Source organism: Saccoglossus kowalevskii, chromosome 8 (genome assembly GCF_978046115.1).
Source record: "Saccoglossus kowalevskii chromosome 8, keSacKowa6.1, whole genome shotgun sequence".
Taxonomy (NCBI): domain Eukaryota; kingdom Metazoa; phylum Hemichordata; class Enteropneusta; family Harrimaniidae; genus Saccoglossus; species Saccoglossus kowalevskii.
Window position 1 is genome coordinate 41,111,147 of NC_140648.1, and position 27,270 is coordinate 41,138,416.

The 27,270-nt window shown below is 36.5% G+C and overlaps 1 protein-coding gene across 1 annotated transcript in view; it reads left to right on the forward strand.

Moving 5' to 3' along the window:
* Nucleotides 1-27,270, forward strand: part of LOC102803203 (voltage-dependent T-type calcium channel subunit alpha-1H-like) — a 264,401-nt gene that overhangs the window by 44,766 nt on the left and 192,365 nt on the right. The window contains exons 6-9 of the mRNA XM_085502864.1: nucleotides 33-125; nucleotides 1,332-2,163; nucleotides 24,692-25,119; nucleotides 25,669-25,820. Coding sequence (XP_085358990.1) covers nucleotides 33-125; nucleotides 1,332-2,163; nucleotides 24,692-25,119; nucleotides 25,669-25,820 — 1,505 coding nt within the window. The remainder of the gene's footprint in view (nucleotides 1-32; nucleotides 126-1,331; nucleotides 2,164-24,691; nucleotides 25,120-25,668; nucleotides 25,821-27,270) is intronic.

Consider the following 27,270-nt stretch of genomic DNA (forward strand, 5'->3'; position numbering starts at 1 on the left):
CTCTACTCCTGCTTCACTTTCTTCATCTCCAGGTTATCAGTTTAGAGAGCTGGGTTGAAATGATGTATTATCTCCAAGACACCCATTCCTTTTGGGACTGGTTATATTTTGTCACTCTCATTGTTGTAAGTACCCTACTGAGCCCCCTCCCTGCATGAAACCCTTTAATTTAGTACCCAGTGTTCTTAGTTTGTTTCCCGTTTGTAGGTCATATCATTAGAAGGATGGATTGATATTTTCTATTACACACAGGATGGTTATTCATTTTGGTCTTGGATATATTATTTCTTTCTAATTGTTGTAAGTATCGTGCGCTTTGTGCTAACAGTTATTAATCCTTTTCCCTTGCATTGTTGAGATTAATGGTAAAAGGAAATGTACCCTTCCTTCTATCTGGCACCCTTCTCCTTAAAAGCTTTTTTCTAAATTTTCTTTTTTGAAAGCAAATTTTGTAAAATCATATTGTATCTGTTTGTCAAATTAAAGAAAGAAGTGAAATTATTTATATTGTCAGGAAAGCAAAGGTTGAACTTGCCCATTACATCTCAACACAAATTGACTTATCTTTTTTAACATCTTAACATGTGAAATCTTCGTACTGCGCCAATCATGCTGTACCCGCAACCTTGGTAAACTCTAATAATGTATATCAAAGATGTATGATGAGAGTACTGGTATGCTATGGAAATTTAAAATCATCACAAAATCATAAGACAAACACATTTTTAAATTAGCCTAGTTGTCTTATGTTATGAAAGAACTGTTTAGTATTTGTCCCAAGTTGTTTTTAGCTTATGTGGTGTATATTAAACCATTGCTCAATGAAATGCGGTTGTTGGATTTAGTGGGCTTTAGTACCATGTATTACATTTCCTTGGTAACCATTAAGCATCTATGGCACTCTGCAATGCCATTGGTCAATTGACAGGCATGTGTAACTCTCACATAAATAGTCATACAAGTTGCATACCTTTATCTCGTACATCCTTGATTGCATACAATCTATGTGGAACAGCCGTGTAATAGGTAAGTACTGCATGATACTTACTACATAACTAGCAAGTACTGCATAACTCTGACTGGTTAACTGGTAAGCATAGCATAACTCTGACTGAATAACTGGTAAGTAGACATACAATCTACATTTTGTTCACAGCGCAATGTATTTTGTCCAAATCCTTAGAAATGATGCAGCGTGATAGTAATTGTCCTGTGTTTTTGAGTATATACACCTTTCATATAATGTTGTTAATCGTCAAGTGTGATTATGTAATATTTCAACTTACTTGGGGTCATTCTGTAATTACCTTCTCTTAACGTCTATTTTACAGATTGGTGCCTTTTTTATGATCAATTTATGTTTAGTTGTCATAGCAACACAGTTCTCTGAGACTAAGCAGAGGGAGAGTAAATTAATGAAGGAACAACGGAGAAAGTTACAAAGTTCAACAAGTACTTTAACTAGCTCATCAGAACCCGGAGGATGTTATGATGAGATTTTGAAATACATAGCACATCTTGTACGTCGAGGACGCAGACATTTTTCACGGTTCATCAAGAGAATACGAGGTAGGAGACAAAGGAAAGTGACCCCAGCAATATCATTAAGTAAGAAAAGGCGGAGATCGAAATCAGTACATTTACATCATCATCATCACCACCACCACCACCACCATTATCACTATGGCAATGTCAGTCCAAGAGCACCAAGAGCGAGTCCAGAAGTTAGTGATATTGGATCATCGCCAACAAGGCCAAACAGACTTATGTTGCCGTCTATGAATAACAGTTTGAATCCAAGTCATGAATCACTGCATTCAATTGCTTACTGCACTGAATCTGTGTCGAAAATTGACTCCGCAATTGTGAATTCGCCACTTTGTGCTTCTCCTCATGCAATAGTTACTACAACAGCAACAATATCAATACATCGAGCATCCTCGATTAATTATCCATCAACAAATTCCAAGGATACTAATGCGTCACTTGCCAGGGCTAAACAAAAAGTGGAAAATACATTGAACAATTTAGCTGATCTATCACCTAATAAATTGACGGATAAGTTGTCAGGATCATGTAATGGCAGAAATACAGTACTTAATAGATATGAGAAGTTACCTCCTATAGATAAGGCAAAAACTAATAATTTAGATCAAGAGAAAGGTAAGCCTTTAAACAGAATTATTCCATTTTACCCAGAATTTTTTCTAAGTACAAAGTATATAGTATAGTATACTAAAAGCCTTTCACAAAAATCCAAATAATTATAACTCATGTTATATGTTCATTTTGTATGTATACCCACAACACCTAACATACAATATTCATTTCACCAAAACTCAGGCTTTTATAATTTTTTATTGACTGTTTATCGCCTAATTTTGCCTAATTTCAGATTGCGCTATTTTTTCCCAACTGGAAAACGACCACCTTTTAATTGCTGCTTTCTGTTCGCTCACTTTTTGAAAACACCAACTGCTCAACCAAACACTCACCTAAAATGACATTTACTTTACAATGTAATATTTTATTTTAATGGATTGAGATTTAAGTGTGACTATGGAAATAGTTTCATGAAAAATTTAGTCTAAATGAATTCAGCATGCATGCGTATTGTGAATTGACCGTATTCCACAACATGCTGATAGAGGACTGTGTTCTGTTTGTATCTGAGGCCGCTTGCTCCTTTCAATAATGATTATCAAGACAGTTGCATGAAAACGGCATGGCTAACTTCTTTTGACAGAGAGCAAAGGAAAGGGGGAAAATATTTAATTTATTGATTTATTCCAAAGAGCCACGTTGGTCTAGTGAAATTTAAAAAATTAAGTCATGAAATAAAAATGAACCACATGCCCTGAAAATGTTTTCAAATGTAATTGTAGTAGTAAATATTTGGTGACCAGTGATGAAAAATTTGAAAATCATGATTCACACAGAAGTCCATTGGTTCTGAAAATCACTGACCCTAGTCTGGTTACCTTATTTTTCAAACTTGCAACGAAAACTGAATCGTGTCATGCACACTAATCGATATCTCGGTCTAGTTTTTGACTCAAAGCACATAATGGGAGTCTTTGCAGTTAGTGTGTCTGTATATATATATATATATATATATGTGTGTGTGTGTGTATGTATGTATGTGTGTCTGTCTATTCCACTGCTATCTCAAGAACCATACATTGGTTTTTAGCTCTGCTGTCGACAAAGTCAATATTCATATTACTGATTGTCCGTCGTTGTTGTCGGCAACTTTACATTTTCAACTTCTTCTTCGAAACCGCAAGTCAGAATGTTCTCAAATTTGTTATGCAAGTACCTTCGATGGTTCTTTCTCAGATTTCTTCATTTCATGTCAAAATCTAAAATTCTCTATTTTTGGTGAATATTTTTGTCATTTTTAGTAAAAAGTGATATTTTCGAGTTTTTGGTAAATACCGCAAGTCCAATTGCTTTGATATTATATATATAGCTACTAAATATGGACCTCTCTCAGATTTGCTCATTTTGTAATGATATCTTTAATTCCCTAATTTTGGTGAATATTTTCGACTTCTTGTAAAAAACCGTCCAATTCAAGTCCAATTGCTTTGATACTATACATATTGTTCATTTTCTAATGATATCTTCTGTTTTTTAATTGCAATGTGCATTGCTAACAGCGGAGCTATCTCAGCTGACAGGCTGCTTGTTTAGTGAATAATTTTGAAGCTTGTCACAGCACAAAAAAATATATGTGAATCAACGTCAGAGATTGGACGGTTTGAACCCTTCAATTTGCATCAAATACTCTATCATTGATTGGCTGAATGTCACCTGCTCTGAAAACGAGCTGGGTCACAGAACTATATTTCAACCATTTTTAGCATCGAATTATATGAGTTGAAATGAAATAAAGCTAGGAATGGTTATTAATATATTCCCGATGTTCTTCGAATTTTGGTATATAATAAATAAAAAATTATAAGACAACAATGTCGTACTTGTGTTATATTTAATATGTAAATATATTTCTGTAACAGTAGGTCATGTCAGAATATTGTTTAATATTGAACATTTTATCCCAGTCAAATCTAGGTCAAAGGGTAAGATTGTGTGCATATAATTATAGATAGTTAAAAACAAAAGTATTTGAAATTTTGGTAAGTCAGTGGGAACCTCAGAACATTTTTTGTAGTCTGAATTTTAAATACAAGTGAGTTAGCGGTGATATTTTCAGGTTTGTGCATTTTAAAATGAAACAAATTTTCCAGATGAATTCAACAAGCGGTCACAAAAGCCAGCGAAGAAAAAAAGATTGAAAGGGGGAAGCGGGCAAAAGGTTGGGCGAAAGAAGTAGTGTATCTGTAAAATCTCGAGTCATTTTCTGTGGGGTGAAATTTTGCATCTATATCCAGGAGGTATCTTTGATATGCACATTCTTAGGACTACTTTGGATATACTTCTATTAACAATTTAGAAGGTACTTTGGGTATATCTCTATTTAGGAGGTACTTTGGGTATATCTCTATTTAGGAGGTACATTGTACTTTGGGTATATCTCTATTTAGGAGGTATATTGGATATATCACTATTTAGAAGGTACTTTGGGTATACCTCTATTTAGGAGGTATATTGGATATATCTCTATTTAGGAGGTACTTTGGGTATATCTCTATTTAGGAGGTACTTTGGGTATACTTCTATTGAGGAGGTACTTTGGGTATACCTCTATTTAGGAGGTACTTTGGATATACATGTACCTCTATTTAGGAGGTACTTTGGGTATATCTCTATTTAGGAGGTACTTTGGGTATACTTTTATTTAGGAGGTACTTTGGGTATACCTCTATTTAGGAGGTACTTTGGGTATATCTCTATTTAGAAGGTACATTGGGTATACCTCTATTTAGGAGGTATATTGGATATATCTCTATTTAGGAGGTACTTTGGCTATACCTCTATTTAGGAGGTACTTTGGATATACCTTTGTTTAGGAGGTACTTTGGGTATATCTCTATTTAGAAGGTACATTGGGTATACTTCTATTTAGGAGGTACTTTGGGTATACCTCTATTTAGGAGGTACTTTAGATATATCTCTATTTAGAAGGTACTTTGGGTATATCTCTATTTAGGAGGTACTTTGGTTATACCTCTGTTTAGGAGGTACTTTGGGTATATCTCTATTTAGGAGGTACTTTGGGTATACCTCTATTTAGGAGGTACTTTGGATATATTTCCATTCAGGAGGTACTTTTGATATACCCATATTTAGGAGGTACATTGGACATACCTCTATTCAGAAGGTACTTTGGGTATACTTCCATTCAGGAGGTACTTTGGGTATATCTCTATTTAGGAGGTACTTTGGGTATACCTCTATTTATGAGGTACTTTGGATATATCTCTATTTAGGAGGTACTTTGGATACACCTCTATTGAGGAGGTACTTTGGGTATACCTCTTTTCAGGAGGTACTTTGGGTATACCTCTATTTAGAAGGTAATTTAGATATATCTCTATTTAGGAGGTACTTTGGGTATACCTCTATTTAGGGGGTACTTTGGATATATCTCCATTCAGGAGGTACTTTGGGTATACCTCCATTCAGGAGATACTTTGGGTATACCTCTATATAGAAGGTACTTTGGGTATACCTCTATTTAGGAGGTACTTTGGGCATACCTCTATTTAGTGGGTACTTTGGATATACCTCTATTTAGTGGGTACTTTGGATATATCTCCATCCAGAAGGTACTTTGGGTATACCTAAATTCAGGAGGTACTTTGGTTATACTTCTATTCAGGAGGTACTTTGGATCTAGTTCCATTCAGGAGATACTTTGGGTCTAGTTCCATTCAGAAGGTACTTTGGGTATACCTCTATTTAGGGGGTACTTTGGATCTATCTACTTTCACGAGGTACTTTGGGCACATTTCCATTCAGAAGGTACTTTGGATATACATCTATTTAGGAGATACTTTGGATATATCTCCATTCAGGAGGTACATTGGGTATACCTCCATTCAGGAGGTACTTTGGGTATACCTCTATTTAGGAGGTACTTTGGTTATACTTCTATTCAGGAGGTACTTTGGATCTAGTTCCATTCAGGAGATACTTTGGGTCTAGTTCCATTCAGAAGGTACTTTGGGTATACCTCTATTTAGGGGGTACTTTGGATCTATCTACTTTCACGAGGTACTTTGGGCACATTTCCATTCAGAAGGTACTTTGGATATACATCTATTTAGGAGATACTTTGGATATATCTCCATTCAGGAGGTACATTGGGTATACCTCCATTCAGGAGGTACTTTGGGTATACCTCTATTTAGGAGGTACTTTGGGTATACCTCTATTTAGGAGGTATATTGGATATATCTCTATTTAGGAGGTACTTTGGCTATACCTCTATTTAGGAGGTACTTTGGATATACTTCTATTCAGGAGGTACTTTTGATATAGTTCCATTCAGGAGATACTTTGGGTCTAGTTCCATTCAGAAGGTACTTTGGGTAAGCCTCTATTTAGGGGGTACTTTGGATATATCTACTTTCATGAGGTACTTTGGGTATATTTCCATTCAGAAGGTACTTTGGATATACCTCTATTTAGGAGGTACTTTGGATATATCTCCATTCAGGAGGTACTTTGGGTATACCTCCATTCAGGAGGTACTTTGGGTATACCTCTATTTAGGAGGTACTTTGGGTTTACCTCTATTTAGGAGGTACTTTGGGTTTACCTCTATTTAGGAGGTACTTTGGATATATCTCCATTCAGAAGGTACTTTGGGTATACCTCCATTCAGAAGGTACTTTGGATATACTTCTATTCAGGAGGTACTTTTGATCTAGTTCCATTCAGGAGATACTTTGGGTAAGCCTCTATTTAGGGGGTACTTTGGATATATCTACTTTCATGAGGTACTTTGGGTATATTTCCATTCAGAAGGTACTTTGGATATACCTCTATTTAGGAGGTACTTTGGATATATCTCCATTCAGGAGGTACTTTGGGTATACCTCCATTCAGGAGGTACTTTGGGTATACCTCCATTCAGGAGGTACTTTGGGTATACCTCTATTTAGGAGGTACTTTGGGTTTACCTCTATTTAGGAGGTACTTTGGGTTTACCTCTATTTAGGAGGTACTTTGGGTATACCTCTATTTAGGATGTACTTTGGGTATACCTCTAATTAGGAGGTACTTTGGGTATACCTCTATTTAGTGGGTACTTTGGATATATCTCCATTCAGAAGGTACTTTGGGTATACCTCCATTCAGGAGGTACTTTGGATATACCTCTATTTAGGAGGTGCTTTGGGTATACCTCTAGTTAGGAGGTACGTTGGGTATACCTCTATTTAGGAGGTACGTTGGGTATACCTCTATTTAGGAGGTACGTTGGGTATACCTCTATTTAGGAGGTACGTTGGGTATACCTCTATTTAGGAGGTACTTTGGGTATACCTCAATTCATGAGGTACTTTGGATATACCTCTATTTAGCAGGTACTTTGGGTATACTTCCATTCAGGAGGTACTTGGAATATACCTCTATTTATAAGGTACTTTGGATATACCTCTGTTTAGGAGGTACTTTGGATATACCTCTATTTAGGAGGTACTTTGGATATACCTCTATTTAGGAGGTACTTTGGGTATACCTCTATTCATGAGGTACTTTGGGTGAACCTATATTTAGGAGGTACTTTGGGTATACTTCAATTCAGGAGGTACTTTTGTTATTGCTCTATTTAGGAGGTACTTTGGGTATACCTCTATTTAGGAGGTACTTTTTGTATACTTCCGTTCAGGAAGTACTTTGGATATACCCCTAATTAGGAGGTACATTGGACATACCTCTATTTAGGAGGTACTTTGGGTATACCTCTATTTAGGGGGTACTTTGGATATATCCCCATTCAGGAGGTACTTTGGGTATACCTCTATTTAGGAGGTACTTTGGGTATACCTCTATTTAGGAGGTACTTTGGGTATACCTCTATTTAGGAGGTACTTTGGGTATACCTCTATTTAGGAGGTACTTTGGGTATACCTCTATTTAGGAGGTTCTTCGGGTATAATTCTATTTATGAGGTAATTTGGGTATACCTCTATTTATGAGGTACTTTGGGTATACCTCTATTTAGGAGGTACTTTGGGTATATCTCTATTTAGGAAGTACTTTGGATATACCTCTGTTTAGGAGGTACTTTGGATATACCTCTGTTTAGGAGGTACTTTGAATACACCTCTATTTAGGAGGTACTTTGGTAATATCTCCATTGAGGAGGTACTTTGGATATACCTCTGCTTAGGAGGTACTTTGAATATACCTCTATTTAGAAGGTACTTTGAATATACCTCTATTTAGGAGGTACTTTGAATATACCTCTATTTAGGAGGTACTTTGGACATATCTCCATTCAGGAGGTACTTTGGACATATCTCCATTCAGGAGGTACTTTGGACATATCTCCATTCAGGAGGTACTTTGGATTATCTCCATTCAGGAGGTACTTCGGATATATCTCCATTCAGGAGGTACTTCGGATATATCTCCATTCAGGAGGTACTTCGGATATATCTCCATTCAGGAGGTACTTCGGATATATCTCCATTCAGGAGGTACTTTGGATCTAGTTCCATTCAGGAGATACTTTGGGTCTAGTTCCATTCAGAAGGTACTTTGGGTATGCCTCTATTTAGGGGGTACTTTGGATATATCTACTTTCATGAGGTACTTTGGGTATATTTCCATTCAGAAGGTACTTTGGATATACCTCTATTTAGGAGGTACTTTGGATATATCTCCATTCAGGAGGTACTTTTGGTATACCTCCATTCAGGAGGTACTTTGGGTATACCTCTATTTAGGAGGTACTTTGGGTTTACCTCTATTTAGGAGGTACTTTGGGTTTACCTCTATTTAGGAGGTACTTTGGGTATACCTCTATTTAGGAGGTACTTTGCGTATACCTCTATTTAGGAGGTACTTTGGGTATACCTCTATTTAGTGGGTACTTTGGATATATCTCCATTCAGAAGGTACTTTGGGTATACCTCCATTCAGGAGGTACTTTGGATATACCTCTATTTAGGAGGTGCTTTGGGTATACCTCTAGTTAGGAGGTACGTTGGGTATACCTCTATTTAGGAGGTACGCTGGGTATACCTCTATTTAGGAGGTACGTTGGGTATACCTCTATTTAGGAGGTACTTTGGGTATACCTCCATTCATGAGGTACTTTGGATATACCTCTATTTAGCAGGTACTTTGGGTATAGTTCCTTTCAGGAGGTATTTTGGGCATACCTCTATTTAGAAGGTACTTTGGGTATACTTCCATTCAGGAGGTACTTGGAATATACCTCTATTTATAAGGTACTTTGGATATACCTCTGTTTAGGAGGTACTTTGGATATACCTCTGTTTAGGTGGTACTTTGAGTATACCTCTATTTAGGAGGTACTTTGGATACACCTCTATTTAGGAGGTACTTTGGATATACCTCTATTTAGTAGGTACTTTGGATATATTTCCATTCAGGAGGTACTTTTGATATACCCATATTTAGGAGGTACATTGGACATACCTCTATTCAGAAGGTACTTTGGGTATACTTCCATTCAGGAGGTACTTTGGGTATATCTCTATTTAGGAGGTACTTTGGGTATACCTCTATTTATGAGGTACTTTGGATATATCTCTATTTAGGAGGTACTTTGGATACACCTCTATTGAGGAGGTACTTTGGGTATACCTCTTTTCAGGAGGTACTTTGAATATATCTCTATTTAGGAGGTGCTTTGGGTATACCTCTATTTAGGAGGTAATTTAGATATATCTCTATTTAGGAGGTACTTTGGGTATACCTCTATTTAGGGGGTACTTTGGACATACCTCTATTTAGGAGGTACTTTGGGTATACCTCTATTTAGGGGGTACTTTGGATATATCCCCATTCAGGAGGTACTTTGGGTATACTTCCATTCAGGAGGTACTTTGGGTATACTTCCATTCAGGAGGTATTTTGGGTATACCTCTATTTAGGAGGTACTTTGGGTATACCTCTATTTAGGAGGTACTTTGGGTATACCTCTATTTAGGAGGTACTTTGGGTATACCTCTATTTAGGAGGTACTTTGGGTATACCTCTATTTAGGAGGTTCTTCGGGTATAATTCTATTTATGAGGTAATTTGGGTATACCTCTATTTATGAGGTACTTTGGGTATACCTCTATTTAGGAGGTACTTTGGGTATATCTCTATTTAGGAAGTACTTTGGATATACCTCTGTTTAGGAGGTACTTTGGATATACCTCTGTTTAGGAGGTACTTTGAATACACCTCTATTTAGGAGGTACTTTGGTAATATCTCCATTGAGGAGGTACTTTGGATATACCTCTGCTTAGGAGGTACTTTGAATATACCTCTATTTAGAAGGTACTTTGAATATACCTCTATTTAGGAGGTACTTTGAATATACCTCTATTTAGGAGGTACTTTGGACATATCTCCATTCAGGAGGTACTTTGGACATATCTCCATTCAGGAGGTACTTTGGACATATCTCCATTCAGGAGGTACTTTGGACATATCTCCATTCAGGAGGTACTTCGGATATATCTCCATTCAGGAGGTACTTCGGATATATCTCCATTCAGGAGGTACTTCGGATATATCTCCATTCAGGAGGTACTTCGGATATATCTCCATTCAGGAGGTACTTTGGATCTAGTTCCATTCAGGAGATACTTTGGGTCTAGTTCCATTCAGAAGGTACTTTGGGTATGCCTCTATTTAGGGGGTACGCTGGGTATACCTCTATTTAGGAGGTACGTTGGGTATACCTCTATTTAGGAGGTACTTTGGGTATACCTCCATTCATGAGGTACTTTGGATATACCTCTATTTAGCAGGTACTTTGGGTATAGTTCCTTTCAGGAGGTATTTTGGGCATACCTCTATTTAGAAGGTACTTTGGGTATACTTCCATTCAGGAGGTACTTGGAATATACCTCTATTTATAAGGTACTTTGGATATACCTCTGTTTAGGAGGTACTTTGGATATACCTCTGTTTAGGTGGTACTTTGAGTATACCTCTATTTAGGAGGTACTTTGGATACACCTCTATTTAGGAGGTACTTTGGATATACCTCTATTTAGTAGGTACTTTGGATATATTTCCATTCAGGAGGTACTTTTGATATACCTCTATTTAGGAGGTACTTTGGGTATACCTCTATTTAGGAGGTACTTTGGGTATACCTCTATTTAGGAGGTTCTTCGGGTATAATTCTATTTATGAGGTAATTTGGGTATACCTCTATTTATGAGGTACTTTGGATATATCTCTATTTAGGAGGTATTTTGGATACACCTCTATTGAGGAGGTACTTTGGGTATACCTCTTTTCAGGAGGTACTTTGGGTATACCTCTTTTCAGGAGGTACTTTGAATATATCTCTATTTAGGAGGTGCTTTGGGTATACCTCTATTTAGGAGGTAATTTAGATATATCTCTATTTAGGAGGTACTTTGGGTATACCTCTATTTAGGGGGTACTTTGGATATATCTCCATTCAGGAGGTACTTTGGGTATACCTCCATTCAGGAGATACTTTGGGTATACCTCCATTCAGGAGATACTTTGGGTATACCTCTATTTAGAAGGTACTTTGGGTATACCTCTATTTAGGAGGTACTTTGGGCATACCTCTATTTAGTGGGTACTTTGGATATACCTCTATTTAGTAGGTACTTTGGATATATTTCCATTCAGGAGGTACTTTTGATATACCCATATTTAGGAGGTACATTGGACATACCTCTATTCAGAAGGTACTTTGGGTATACTTCCATTCAGGAGGTACTTTGGGTATATCTCTATTTAGGAGGTACTTTGGGTATACCTCTATTTATGAGGTACTTTGGATATATCTCTATTTAGGAGGTATTTTGGATACACCTCTATTGAGGAGGTACTTTGGGTATACCTCTTTTCAGGAGGTACTTTGGGTATACCTCTTTTCAGGAGGTACTTTGAATATATCTCTATTTAGGAGGTGCTTTGGGTATACCTCTATTTAGGAGGTAATTTAGATATATCTCTATTTAGGAGGTACTTTGGGTATACCTCTATTTAGGGGGTACTTTGGATATATCTCCATTCAGGAGGTACTTTGGGTATACCTCCATTCAGGAGATACTTTGGGTATACCTCCATTCAGGAGATACTTTGGGTATACCTCTATTTAGAAGGTACTTTGGGTATACCTCTATTTAGGAGGTACTTTGGGCATACCTCTATTTAGTGGGTACTTTGGATATACCTCTATTTAGTGGGTCTTTTGGATATATCTCCATTCAGGAGGTACTTTGGTTATACTTCTATTCAGGAGGTACTTTGGATCTAGTTCCATTCAAGAGATACTTTGGGTCTAGTTCCATTCAGAAGGTACTTTGGGTATACCTCTATTTAGGGGGTACTTTGGATCTATCTACTTTCACGAGGTACTTTGGGCACATTTCCATTCAGAAGGTACTTTGGATATACATCTATTTAGGAGATACTTTGGATATATCTCCATTCAGGAGGTACATTGGGTATACCTCCATTCAGGAGGTACTTTGGATATACTTCTATTCAGAAGGTACTTTTGATTTAGTTCAATTCAGGAGATACTTTGGGTCTAGTTCCATTCAGAAGGTACTTTGGGTATACCTCCATTCAGGAGGTACTTTGGATATACCTCTATTTAGGAGGTACTTTGGATATACCTCTATTTAGGAGGTGCTTTGGGTATACCTCTAGTTAGGAGGTACGTTGGGTATACCTCTATTTAGGAGGTATGTTGGGTATACCTCTATTTAGGAGGTATGTTGGGTATACCTCTATTTAGGAGGTACTTTGGGTATACTTCCATTCAGGAGGTACTTGGAATATACCTCTATTTATAAGGTACTTTGGATATACCTCTGTTTAGGAGGTACTTTGGATATACCTCTGTTTAGGAGGTACTTTGGATATACCTCTGTTTAGGTGGTACTTTGAGTATACCTCTATTTAGGAGGTACTTTGGGTATACCTCTATTCATGAGGTACTTTGGGTGAACCTATATTTAGGAGGTACTTTGGGTATACTTCAATTCAGGAGGTACTTTTGTTATTGCTCTATTTAGGAGGTACTTTGGGTATACCTCTATTTAGGAGGTACTTTTTGTATACTTCCGTTCAGGAAGTACTTTGGATATACCCCTAATTAGGAGGTACATTGGACATACCTCTATTTAGGAGGTACTTTGGGTATACCTCTATTTAGGGGGTACTTTGGATATATCCCCATTCAGGAGGTACTTTGGGTATACTTCCATTCAGGAGGTACTTTGGGTATACTTCCATTCAGGAGGTACTTTGGATATACCTCTATTTAGGAGGTACTTTGGATATACCTCTATTTAGGAGGTGCTTTGGGTATACCTCTAGTTAGGAGGTACGTTGGGTATACCTCTATTTAGGAGGTATGTTGGGTATACCTCTATTTAGGAGGTATGTTGGGTATACCTCTATTTAGGAGGTACTTTGGGTATACTTCCATTCAGGAGGTACTTGGAATATACCTCTATTTATAAGGTACTTTGGATATACCTCTGTTTAGGAGGTACTTTGGATATACCTCTGTTTAGGAGGTACTTTGGATATACCTCTGTTTAGGTGGTACTTTGAGTATACCTCTATTTAGGAGGTACTTTGGGTATACCTCTATTCATGAGGTACTTTGGGTGAACCTATATTTAGGAGGTACTTTGGGTATACTTCAATTCAGGAGGTACTTTTGTTATTGCTCTATTTAGGAGGTACTTTGGGTATACCTCTATTTAGGAGGTACTTTTTGTATACTTCCGTTCAGGAAGTACTTTGGATATACCCCTAATTAGGAGGTACATTGGACATACCTCTATTTAGGAGGTACTTTGGGTATACCTCTATTTAGGGGGTACTTTGGATATATCCCCATTCAGGAGGTACTTTGGGTATACTTCCATTCAGGAGGTACTTTGGGTATACTTCCATTCAGGAGGTACTTTGGGTATACCTCTATTTAGGAGGTACTTTGGGTATACCTCTATTTAGGAGGTACTTTGGGTATACCTCTATTTAGGAGGTACTTTGGGTATACCTCTATTTAGGAGGTACTTCGGGTATAATTCTATTTATGTGGTAATTTGGGTATACCTCTATTTATGAGGTACTTTGGGTATACCTCTATTTTGGAGGTACTTTGGGTATATCTCTATTTAGGAAGTACTTTGGATATACCTCTGTTTAGGAGGTACTTTGGATATACCTCTGTTTAGGAGGTACTTTGAATACACCTCTATTTAGGAGGTACTTTGGTAATATCTCCATTGAGGAGGTACTTTGGATATACCTCTGCTTAGGAGGTACTTTGAATATACCTCTATTTAGAAGGTACTTTGAATATACCTCTATTTAGGAGGTACTTTGAATATACCTCTATTTAGGAGGTACTTTGGACATATCTCCATTCAGTAGGTACTTTGGACATATCTCCATTCAGGAGGTACTTTGGACATATCTCCATTCAGGAGGTACTTTGGACATATCTCCATTCAGGAGGTACTTTGGACATATCTCCATTCAGGAGGTACTTTGGACATATCTCCATTCAGGAGGTACTTTGGACATATCTCCATTCAGGAGGTACTTCGGATATATCTCCATTCAGGAGGTACTTCGGATATATCTCCATTCAGGAGGTACTTCGGATATATCTCCATTCAGGAGGTACTTTGGATCTAGTTCCATTCAGGAGATACTTTGGGTCTAGTTCCATTCAGAAGGTACTTTGGGTATCCCTCTATTTAGGGAGTACTTAGGATATATCTACTTTCATGAGGTACTTTGGGTATATCTACTTTCATGAGGTACTTTGGGTATATTTCCATTCAGAAGGTACTTTGGATATACCCCTATTTAGGAGGTACATTGGGTGAACGTCTATTTAAGAGGTACTTTTGGTGAACCTCTATTTAGGAGGTACTTTAGGTATACTTCAATTCAGTAAGTACTTTTGATAATAATAATAATAATAATAATCTTTATTGAAACCGTATCCCGGAGTGGGATCTTAGTTGAAAATACAATAAAGTAATACAAAAAAGATAAAAAATAACACAAGAAATTCATATATATATACGTCTATTTAGGAGGTACTTTGGGTATAATTCTATTTAGGAGGTACTTTGGGTGTACCACTATTTAGGAGGTACTTTGTGTATACTTCCATTCAAAAGGTACTTTGGATATACCTCTATTTAGGAGGTACTTTTGGTGAACCTCTATTTAGGAGGTACGTTGGGTAAACCTCTATTTAGGAGGTACATTGGGTATGCCTTTATTTAGGAGGTACTTTGGGTATACCTCCATTCAGGAAGTACTTTTGATATATACGTCTATTTAAAAGGTACTTTGGGTATAATTCTATTTAGGAGGTACTTTGGATATACCTTTATTTAGGAGGTACTTTGGATATACCTCTATTTAGGAGGTACTTTGGATATACCTCTATTTAGGAGGTACTTTGGGTATACCTCTATTTAGGAGGTACTTTGTGTATACTTCTATTCAGGAGGTAATTTGGATATACTTCTATTTAGGAGGTACTTTGGGTATACTTCCATTTAGGAGGTACTTTGGATATACTTCCATTAAGGAGGTAGTTTGGATATACCTCTATTTAGGAGGTACTTTGGATATACCTCTATTTAACAGATACTTTGGGTATACCTCTATTTAGGAGGTACTTTGGGTATACTTCCATTCAGGAGGTACTTTGGGTATACCTCTATTTAGGCGGTACTTTGGGTATACCTCTATTTAGGAGGTACTTTGGGTATACCTTCATTCAGGAGGTACTTTGGATATACATGTACCCCTTTTTAAGAGATACTTTGGATATACCTTCATTTAGGAGGTACTTTGGGGATAATTCTATTAAGGAGGTACTTTGGGTATACTTCCATTCAGGAGGTACTTTGGATATATCTCTATTGAGTAGGTACTTTGGGTATAGTTCCATTCATGAGGTACTTTGGATATACCTCTATTTAGCAGATACTTTGGGTATACCTCTATTTAGGAGGTACTTTGTATATACCTCTATTTAGCAGATACTTTGGGTATACCTCTATTTAGGAGGTACTTTGGGTATACTTCCATTCAGGAGGTACTTTGGATATACCTCTATTTAGGAGGTACTTTGGGTATACCTCTATTTAGGAGGTACTTTTGATATAGTTCCATTCAGGAGATACTTTGGATATACCTCTATTTAGGAGGTACTTTTGATATAGTTCCATTCAGAAGGTACTTTGGATATACCTCTATTTAGGAGGTACTTTGGATATATCTCCATTCAGGAGCTACTTTGGGTATAACTCTATTTAGGAAGTACTTTCGGTATACCTCTATTCATGAGGTACTTTGGATATACCTCTATTGAGGAGGTACTTTGGATATACCTCTATTGAGGAGGTACTTTGGATATATCTCTATTGAGGAGGTACTTTGGATATATCTCTATTTTTTAGGTACTTTTGATATACCTCCATTTTGGAGGTACTTTGGATATACCTCTCCTTTGGAGGTACTTTGGATATACCTCTCCTTTGGAGGTACTTTGGATATACCTCTATTTTGGAGGTACTTTGGATATACCTCTGTTTAGTAGGTACTTTGAATTTACCTCTATTTAGGAGGTACTTTGGACATATCTCCATTCAGGAGGTACTTCGAATATACCTCTATTTAGGAGGTACTTCGAATATACCTCTATTTAGGAGGTCTTTTGGATATACCTCTATTTAGGAGGTATTTTGGATATACCTCTATTTAGGAGGTACTTTGGGCAAACCTCTATTTAGGAGATACTTTGGGTATACTTCCATTCAGGAGGTTCTTTGGATATACCTCTATTTAGGAGGTACTTTGGGTATAATTCTATTTAGGCGGTACTTTGTGTATACTTGCATTTAGGAGGTACTTTGGATATACTTTCATTAAGGGAGGTACTTTGGATATACCTCTATTTAGGAGGTACTTTGGGTATACCTCTATTTAGGAGGTACTTTGTGTATACTTCCATTCAGGAGGTAATTTGGGTATACCTCTATTTAGGAGGTACTTTGGGTATACCTCTTTTTTGGAGGTATTTTGGATATACCTCTATTTAGGAGGTTCTTTGGATATACCTCTATTTAGGAGGTACTTTGAGTATAATTCTATTTAGGAGGTACTTTGGGTATACCTTCATTTTGGAGGTACCTTGGATATACCTCTGTTTAGTAGGTACTTTGAATTTACCTCTATTTAGGAGGTACTTTGGACATATCTCCATTCAGGAGGTACTTCGAATATACCTCTATTTAGGAGGTACTTTGTATATACCTCTATTTAGCAGATACTTTGGGTATACCTCTATTTAGGAGGTACTTTGGGTATACCTTCATTCAGGAGGTACTTTGGATATACATGTACCCCTTTTTAGGAGGTACTTTGGATATACCTTCATTTAGGAGGTACTTTGGGGATAATTCTATTAAGGAGGTACTTTGGGTATACTTCCATTCAGGAGGTACTTTGGGTATACCTCTATTTAGCAGATACTTTGGGGATACCTCTATTTAGGAGGTACTTTGGGGATACCTCTATTTAGGAGGTACTTTGGATATACCTCTATTTAGCAGATACTTTGGGTATACCTCTATTTAGGAGGTACTTTGGGTACATGTATACTTCCATTCAGGAGGTACTTTGGATATACCTCTATTTAGGAGGTACTTTGGGTATAGTTCCATTCAGGAGGTACTTTGGGTATACCTCTATTTAGGAAGTACTTTGGGTATACTTACATTCAAGAGGTACTTTGGGTATAGTTCCATTCAGGAGGTACTTTGGGTATACCTATATTTAGGCGGTACTTTGGGTATACCTCTATTTAGGAGGTACTTTGTGTATACCTCTATTTAGGAGGTACTTTGTGTATACCTCTATTTAGGAGGTACTTTGGGTATACCTTCATTTAGGAGGCACTTTGGATATACCTCTATTTAGGAGGTACTTTGGATATTCTTCTATTTAGGAGGTACTTTGGGTATACTTCCATTTAGGAGGTAGTTTGGATATATCTCTATTTAGGAAGTTCTTTGGATATACCTCTTTTTTGGAGGTACTTTGGATATACCTCTATTTTGGAGGTTCTTTTGGTATACCTCTATTTAGAAGGTACTTTGGGTATACCACTATACAGGAGGTACCGGTACTTTGGGTATACCTCCATTGAGGAGGTACTTTGGATATATACCTTTATTCAGGAGGTACAAATGTACTTTGGATGGGCCTTCATTCATTCAGAATATACCTTGAGTGGACCTTTATCTGGGTGACCATATCTACTTAGCAGGTATTAATAATAATATCTTTATTGCAATTGAATCCACTTTGCGATATTGATGTGAAGAAACAATAAAGTGTAAATAAATTACATATCTATTTTGTCATTCAGTTTACATTCATCCATTCATATCATTTTGTTGAATGTGGTACAAACTCAAGTGTATATGTGCATCTTGATTTTTATTTTTTCGTTGCATTTACTTTTGACCTAGTTTTGGCTGTTTTCGTTTTCAAAACACTTAAAATCAACATTTGAACATGTCATTAAAGTAGAAACCTAATCATAAATTAAAATACCCAGAATTTATTCATTTTACAATAAAATGTACATAATCCAAGGCAATACAAGGATATTGATCTATAAAAAGTTGGGAGTCACCAACCTTTTTTTCGAGAAATTGTATTTTAATGGAAAGTCGCCATTATAACTCCTTTACCACAGGTTCCTATGACAGAGATATTATGCAATATCTCAAAATCTAGCCTGGGGAAGTAGGCCGAAAAAATTATATATTGTTAATAATGGAGTACTTTTTGTGGTTCTGATTATTTAAAATCTGGGTTTAAAAAGTGTCAAAAATGCAATTTTTCTTCAACATTGTGTTCTGTGACACATTTCTCACAAACCTTAACTGTAACACACAAAATAATGCTATTTCATTGTACCATGGGACATTTGCTTCGTGATTGTAGACAATAAACTAATGAACATTGTTGGGCAATTTATGACCAATTTTGTCAAAAATTATGACTAGGCTGTGGCATACCTGGTATCCACTCACTGATGTGCTTGTCATTTTGCTATAAACAGAGACCCATTTTTTTCGAACTGCAGCTTAGATAAACCTGGTCAAATCACATTCAACTTTCATTCATACCTGTACCTGTACCTCGTGTATCGTGGGATATAAAATCTTTTCCCCATTGGTTTTGTGATCTGATTCAAGGTGGTATTAGTCGTGTGTGTGTGGATTTTATTCAAACTTGAAACACACATTTGACATTATGGTACCTTGATGCATGTCACTTTGTTTTGTAAATCTAATTCAAAATGTCTGATTGTTGACCGTTTTGTTCATTAAATGTGGTTCTGGTGGCATATCTCTGACATGTCTTGGCCAATCTCATTCAAACTTCACAATTGCATCATACACCTTGGGTTGACATGAGGTGTGTTGGTTCTAGTATGTTCAGTGTTATTTTCTGCTAATTTTTAGCTCTGCTGCCAACTTTATCGAGCGAAGCTTATCATATGAGTGATTGTTCTTCGTTCATGATTGTCCATTTCCCCCCCTTGCTTTGCCATTCCACACTGCGTCATGCCATTCCACTTTTGGCAATTCCAAAACGCGATATACCATTCCTTGAGTTGTGCAATTTGTTACCACAACATGCCATTTCACAATGCACCATTTCATTCCCCTATTTGCTCTGTCATTCTGATATGTGTCATGTCATTTGGAGTGATCACATTTCATGCCTTCGCATTCTGTATTGTGCCATTTGAAGCAATATGTGCAATTTCATTTGTGGAATGTGCCCTCTGTTGACAAATTAAGAAATTATTGAGTGCTCTATAAAATAACACATGAAGAGAATTCATCATTCGCAAGGCAAATCATTTTCTGGAGCACTCAATGTTTTCTCACATTGTCAAGAGAGGGCACATTCTACAAATGAGATTGCTTTAAATGGCATGATGCAGAATGTGAACGCGTCAAAAGAGGTTGAAACAAATGGCAGGAGGCATAATTAGAATGGCAAGATCAATAGGGGAATGACATAAAAAGTGTTTTTAGAGAACCAGTGAAATTGAACCAATGTCAGAAATATATGTATATATGTACAGAAATGTATCCCAATAAATGTATTTGAAACATTTCAATATTTAAAATATGTTTTTAGTCCCCGTTCAGACGAAGTCGAAAACGGGGACTTATGTTTTGACCTCCGTGTGTCTGCGTGCGTGCGTGCGTGCGTGTGCGTGCGTGCGTGCGTGTGCGTGCGTGCGTGCGTGTGCGTGTGTGCGTGTGTGCGTGTGTGCGTGTGCGTGTGTGTGTGTGTGTGTGTGTGTGTGTGCGTGCGTGCGTCCGGACCTGTATCTTAGACATGCCTGGACGAATACATATGCATGTCAATTTGTTTCACCATCTGATTCAAGATTGCCGAATGGCGGCCATTTTTGTGCTAAAAATCATCAAAATCAAGCAATTTTCGGCTGTTTACAGATGGATTTTGTTCAAAATTAGTATATACATTAGACATTATAGGACCTTGATGTACATCATTTTGTTTTGCAGATAAGATTTAAAATGGCCGACTGGTGGCCATTTTGTTTCAATAAATGTGGTTCTAGTGCCATATCTCTGACTTGCCTCATTGGATTTCAATGAAACTTTTAAAGAGTACCCATCTCATTTCAATGAACCTAAGACTATGCACCATATTAGTTTTTGGTAAATATTTATGCTTCTTAAACACCTAATTAACATAATTAATTAATACTGATATCTCAAGTATTGATCATCACATTTGAAAAAAACTTGGTACATAAATGCTCTAGGACAATAGACAGTCTGATTTTGGGTTAAAATCTGTTCATATTAATTCTCTAATTAGTATAATAATTAATATTTTTTTGGTTCTAATCACATTTCAATGAAACTTGGTACACTGTGCAGACATTATTAGTTTTACACTTAAATCTGTTCATATTAGTTACCTTATTTGCATAATTAGTTTTCAGCTATTCCATCAATATCTCAAGTATAAGTAATTTTGAATTAATTTTTAATGTGTCTCCAAAACTCTCAGCACACGGGAGTTCTTTCTAAGCTTTTTTTGACTATGAATATTTTTGTAATTTTTGGTAAAATGTGATATTTTCGAGTTCTTGTTGAAAATCGCAAGTGCAATTGCTTTGATATTACATATATAGGTAATATATGTTGACCCCTCTCAGATTTGTTCATTTTGTAGTGATATCTCTAATTTGGTGAATATTTTTGTAATTTTTGGTAAAAAGTGATATTTTCGACTTCTAGTTAAAAACCTCAAGTCCAATTGTTTTGATATTACATATATAGGTACTACATGTGGACCTCTCTCAGATTTGTTCATTTTGTAATGATCTCTTTAATTCTCTAATTTTGGTGAATATTTTTGTCATTTTTGGTAAAAAGTGATATTTTCGACTTGTTGAAAATCGCAAGTCTGATTGTTTTGATACTATACATATTGTTCATTTTCTAATGATATCTTCAGTTCTTAATTGAAATGTGCATTGCTAACAGCAGAGCTATCTCAGCCGAGAGGCTGCTTGTAAATATTCATTATAGATCATATCATAGATGTACAGATATATTGGTTTGACGATTCTATTAAAAATGGCCGAATGGTGGCCATTTTTGTGCTAAAAAATCATCAAAATCAAGCATTTCCCGGCTGTTTACAGATGGATTTTGATCAAACCTTGTATATATACTTTGAACATTATAGGACCTTGATGCACATCATTTTGTTTTTACGATCTGATTCAAGATGGCCAAATGGCGGCCATTTTTGTGCTAAAAAATCATAAAAATCAAGCATTTCTCGGCTGTTTACTGATGGATTTTGTTCAAACTTGGTATATATACATTAGACATTATGTGACCTTGATGCAAATAATTTTGTTTTTCAGATTAGATTCAAAATGGCCGACTGGCGGCCATTTTGTTTCAATGAATGTGGTTCTCGTGTCATATGTCTGACTTGCTTTTATGGATTATGTTCAAATTCATTATACATAATGTCATAGACAGATATATTGGTTTGACGATCCTATTCAAAATGGTCGAATGGTGGCCATTTTTGTGCTAAAAAATCATCAAATCTCATGCATTTCTTGCATTTATGGATGGACTTTGTTGATGTACGTCATTTTATTTTTCAGATTGGATTCAAAATGGCTGACTAGTGGCCATTTTGTTTTAATGATTAGGTTCTAGAGCCATATCTCATAAATGCTTTGACTGATATTCAAATTTTATATATTCGTTATACATCATTTTATATATATATGTATTCTAATTGGCTGATTTTGAATGCTGTTCCAGAGCAATATTTCTCAATATGGACAAGTACTGATGATCAGATACAAATGTCAATCATTTTAATGTTAAAAAATCATATTCCTGACATGGTTATATTCCAGCTATATTACTATAAACAAAACTATATGTCTTAAATTTGATAACTAACAGGGATTGTGCCATGCATGGCTTGTTTTTCAAAGTTTTCAATGTGTTTAACATTGTATTTCTGTCAAAATTAGAACATGTCATTTGGCAGAACAACATGCCATTCTTATAATGCAAGATTTGCATAGTATATTCCTATGTACATTTCAAACAGGCTGAACAACTAACTATATTGTTTCTTTCAAGTTCTTTCTACTTAGTATCTATGACAATATACATTTATTAGTCCCCGTTCGGACGCAGTCCGAAAACGGGGACTTATGGGTTGCCCTGTGTGCGTCCGTCTGTCCGTCTGTCCGTGCGTCCGTGCGTCCGTCCGTGATCACCTGTATCTCGAACATGCATGGACCGATTAAGTTCAAACTTCACTCATACATCACACATTATATGGGACATATGCACATGCATTTTTTTCATGATCCAATTAACGATAGCCGAATAGCGGCCATTTTAAGGCCGAAAATGCATCAAAATCGCACATTTTCACCATTCCGGACCCGGATCTCAGTTATGCATGGACGGATTTTGTTCAAATTTGGTACATACATTAAACATAATAGGACCTTGATGCACGTCATTTTTTTTTTTGGATCAGGTTCGAAATGGCCGACTGGCGGCCATTTTGTTTTAAAGAATTCAGTTCTGGATCCGTATCTGAGACATGCTTGGATTGATCGAGTTCAAACTTCACACACACAAGGTACATCATGTCACAAATATGTATGTGCATTTGTTTCATGATCTCATTAACGATAGCCAAATGGCGGCCACTTTAAGGCCGAAAATGCATTGAAATCGCACATTTTCACCATTCCGGACCCGGATCTCAGTTATGCATGGACGGATTTCATTCAAATTTGGTACATACATTAAACATAATAGGACCTTGATGCACGTCTTTTTTTTTTTCGGATCAAGTTCTAAATAGCCGACTGGCGGCCATTTTGTTTTAAAGAATTCAGTTCTGGATCCGTATCCGAGACATGTCTGGATTGATCAAGTTCAAACTTCACACACACAAGGTACATCATGTCACAAATATGTATGTGCATTTGTTTCATGATCTCATTAACGATAGCCAAATGGGGGCCGCTTTAAGGCCGAAAATGCATTGAAATCACACATTTTCACCATTCCGGACCCAGATCTCAGTTATGCATGGACGGATTTCATTCAAATTTGGTACATACATTAAACATAATAGGACCTTGATGCACGTCATTTTTTTTTTCGGATCAAGTTCGAAATAGCCGACTGGCGGCCATTTTGTTTTAAAGAATTCAGTTCTGGATCCGTATCCGAGACATGTCTGGATTGATCAAGTTCAAACTTCACACACACAAGGTACATCATGTCACAAATATGTATGTGCATTTGTTTCATGATCTCATTAACGATAGCCAAATGGGGGCCGCTTTAAGGTCGAAAATGCATTGAAATCGCACATTTTCACCATTCCGGACCCGTATCTCAGTTATGCATGGATGGATTTTGTTCAAATTTGGTACATACATTAAACATAATAGGACCTTGATGCACGTCTTTTTTTTTCGGATCAAGTTCGAAATGGCCGACTGGCGGCCATTTTGTTAAAGAATTCAGTTCTGGATCCGTATCCAAGACATGTCTGGATTGATCAAGTTCAAACTTCACACACACATGGTACATCATGTCACAAATAGATATGTGCATTTGTTTCATGATCTGCTTAACAATAGCGGAATGATGGCCATTTTAAGGCCGAAAATGCATCAAAATCACGTATTTTCACAATTCCAGAACCGGATCTCAGTCATGCATGGATGGATTTTGTTCAGATTTAGCACAATGTGTTGTACATATGCAGGTGCATTTCGGTCTTGATCTGCTTTGAATGTACATGTCACTCAAATATGAACGGAACGGGGACGTGTCATTGACAATGACTTGTTCTGCCTTATTTCTGACTTTAATTTCAATTTTGTTACAATTGCAGATCTTACAAATCAAGCTAACACTACACTAGGAGCAAGGCTTTCAGCTATCTCTCCTTTATCCAGGACTCCATCACCATGTTTGTCCCACTATTCCCATTCCCCATGCCAATCCTTTCATGAACCTTCATGCCATGTCCACTCATCAACAAAGCTAACTCCCTGTCCTGCACACGTACCACATTGCCATGATTGCGCAGAAGACTATGATGATGACTGGACAGATTCTGACTCTGATAGTGAAATAGACACTGACTCAGATTACAGTTGGGGTAAAGATGATGTGGATTTACCTGAGCAGCCAGTTGGTTGTCGTTCTAGATTTTCTACTTTTTTACGGAAGATTGTTGACAGTAAACATTTTATGAGAGGAATATTAGTTGCTATTTTAGTAAACACACTTAGCATGGGAATAGAGTATCATAATCAGGTAAGATATACCTTACATTTCTCTGCATGTCACTTGGTTTTGTAGATTGGATGCAAATCAGCTGTTTGGTGAGTGGTATTTCTGACATTGCATTGCATCAAACCACATTCATTGACATGTCAGACTATTTTCATGCTTTTATTTCAAGTTCTGATTAAAAATGGCTGACTTGTATCTGTTGTAGTGGATAAAGTCTTTGTCAGAAATGTTGATGGAAATGTTCTACTTACATATACAGATTTGCCAGAGCCTTTATTCTTGCCAGAGCCTTTATTCTTGCCAGAGCCTTTATTCTGCCAGAGCCTTTATTCTGCCACATATTTTGTATGATTGCATTCTTCTTTTGCAATTGTGATGAATTTGAATTTGGACAGGGACATGCTTTGTATCTGTTTACATATTTAAAGAGACTGTCATAAAATAAAAAAAATGTGTTCCGCTGTATGTAATTTTTCTTCAAAGATTTTTAAGCAATAAGATTGATATTTTATTTATTGAGACATTCCATACATACAGTAATAGATGCATTTACTCACTTTATTTTCACAGCCAATAGAATTAACTCTGGTATTGGAAATCAGCAACTTGGTATTTACAAGTTTATTTGCATTGGAAATGGTTCTTAAAATTCTGGCTTATGGGCCAGTGATGTACATACGAAATGGATTTAATGTGTTTGATGGGATTATTGTTGTACTTAGGTGAGTGCTATTTGTCTTGGTTTTGTAGAAATTAAACAGTAATATACATGTATACGAGTAGTCACATTTAACACAACTAACACAGTGCCAGTCTCTGGGAAATATTATGTATTTTTGAGGAAAGAAATGCGAAACAATACACACATTTTATTACAATATGGTTTACATACCGTCTGAATTTACGGTACAAAAATAGGTACCTGGGGTCTGTTGGAAAACAGTCAAAGACAAGATCTTTATCATTATCTTGTTGTGAAATGTTTTTGATCGTACGCAAACTCAAAGCTATTTACAAAGCTATTTCCGCCATGCTGTTGTTCATCATAATTTTACCTGAACAGCTTCCTTTGTCCTTACTGGTCATGTCTTTCGTTAACCAATCAAAATGTTGTGTCGTACAGACAAAGTTTTCCGATTATTGATGAAGTAATTATTTTTAACGCAATGCGGAAGTGAATTACCGCAATGTTAAAATGCGATCTGATTTTGACAAAAAACAGTGATTTTTTTTCCTAAAACCTGTTGATTCGCAATTTTCGAAAGGTAAACTGAGGGTGGGAGAAGTCTGTCAACAATTTAAGTCATGTTGAAGTTTATTTTGCTTGTTCACACCCTATTCACAATGTACTCGATTTGGAAAAGTAAAACGATGTTCAATGATTAGGTTTCTTGACTTTACGATCGCTGTTTTGCCGATTGGAAAACTAGTACTACTCAAACGAAATATGGATTATTTCATTATTGCAACATTAGGGTTCATCCCAGTAAATAACAGAATAGAAAATGTGCGAACTATGTACCGTATGTTCGCCCGTCATGCACTGTAAAAGTGGAACCAAACTACTGTACTGATCATGATTTTTATGCAATGAAATAAACTGATTACATGCATATTTTAATAAATGTTGTTGACACCCGGTAAAAACACCCTGGGCCTATACTCGGGGTGCCCTCAACTCGTTAAATGTCTAAAAACAGAGGGGTGGGCTTATACTCGGGGAAGTACGGTATAATGCATACGTCTGTCCCACTGAACAAGAGATTCTACTTGGGTCAAAAAAATGTGACAATAACTACATTTTCTATGAATAAAAAAGAAGACTTGATCCATATTTTCATTAAATGTCTCCAAAAGCAGTCCCCTCTTTTCTATTGGGATGAATACATGTATTCTCCTTCTTTTATAACCTTCGGACTTAGGCAGTTGTCATAGTAACTCAAGTCTTGTTAATAAACAAACGAACAAAAATAGAATTGTTTTATTCTCACCTATTCCTATAAAATACACAATGCACTTTGATAACAAATGTTTTAGTGACCCCAAAATTTACAATTATACGAATTTGTGATTATAACAAATGTTCTTACTCACTGATCAGGTCTAGCATGCAATCTGTCGCAGTGACAACACATCATGTAAGTTGTTTTATTACAGGGATACATACATGTA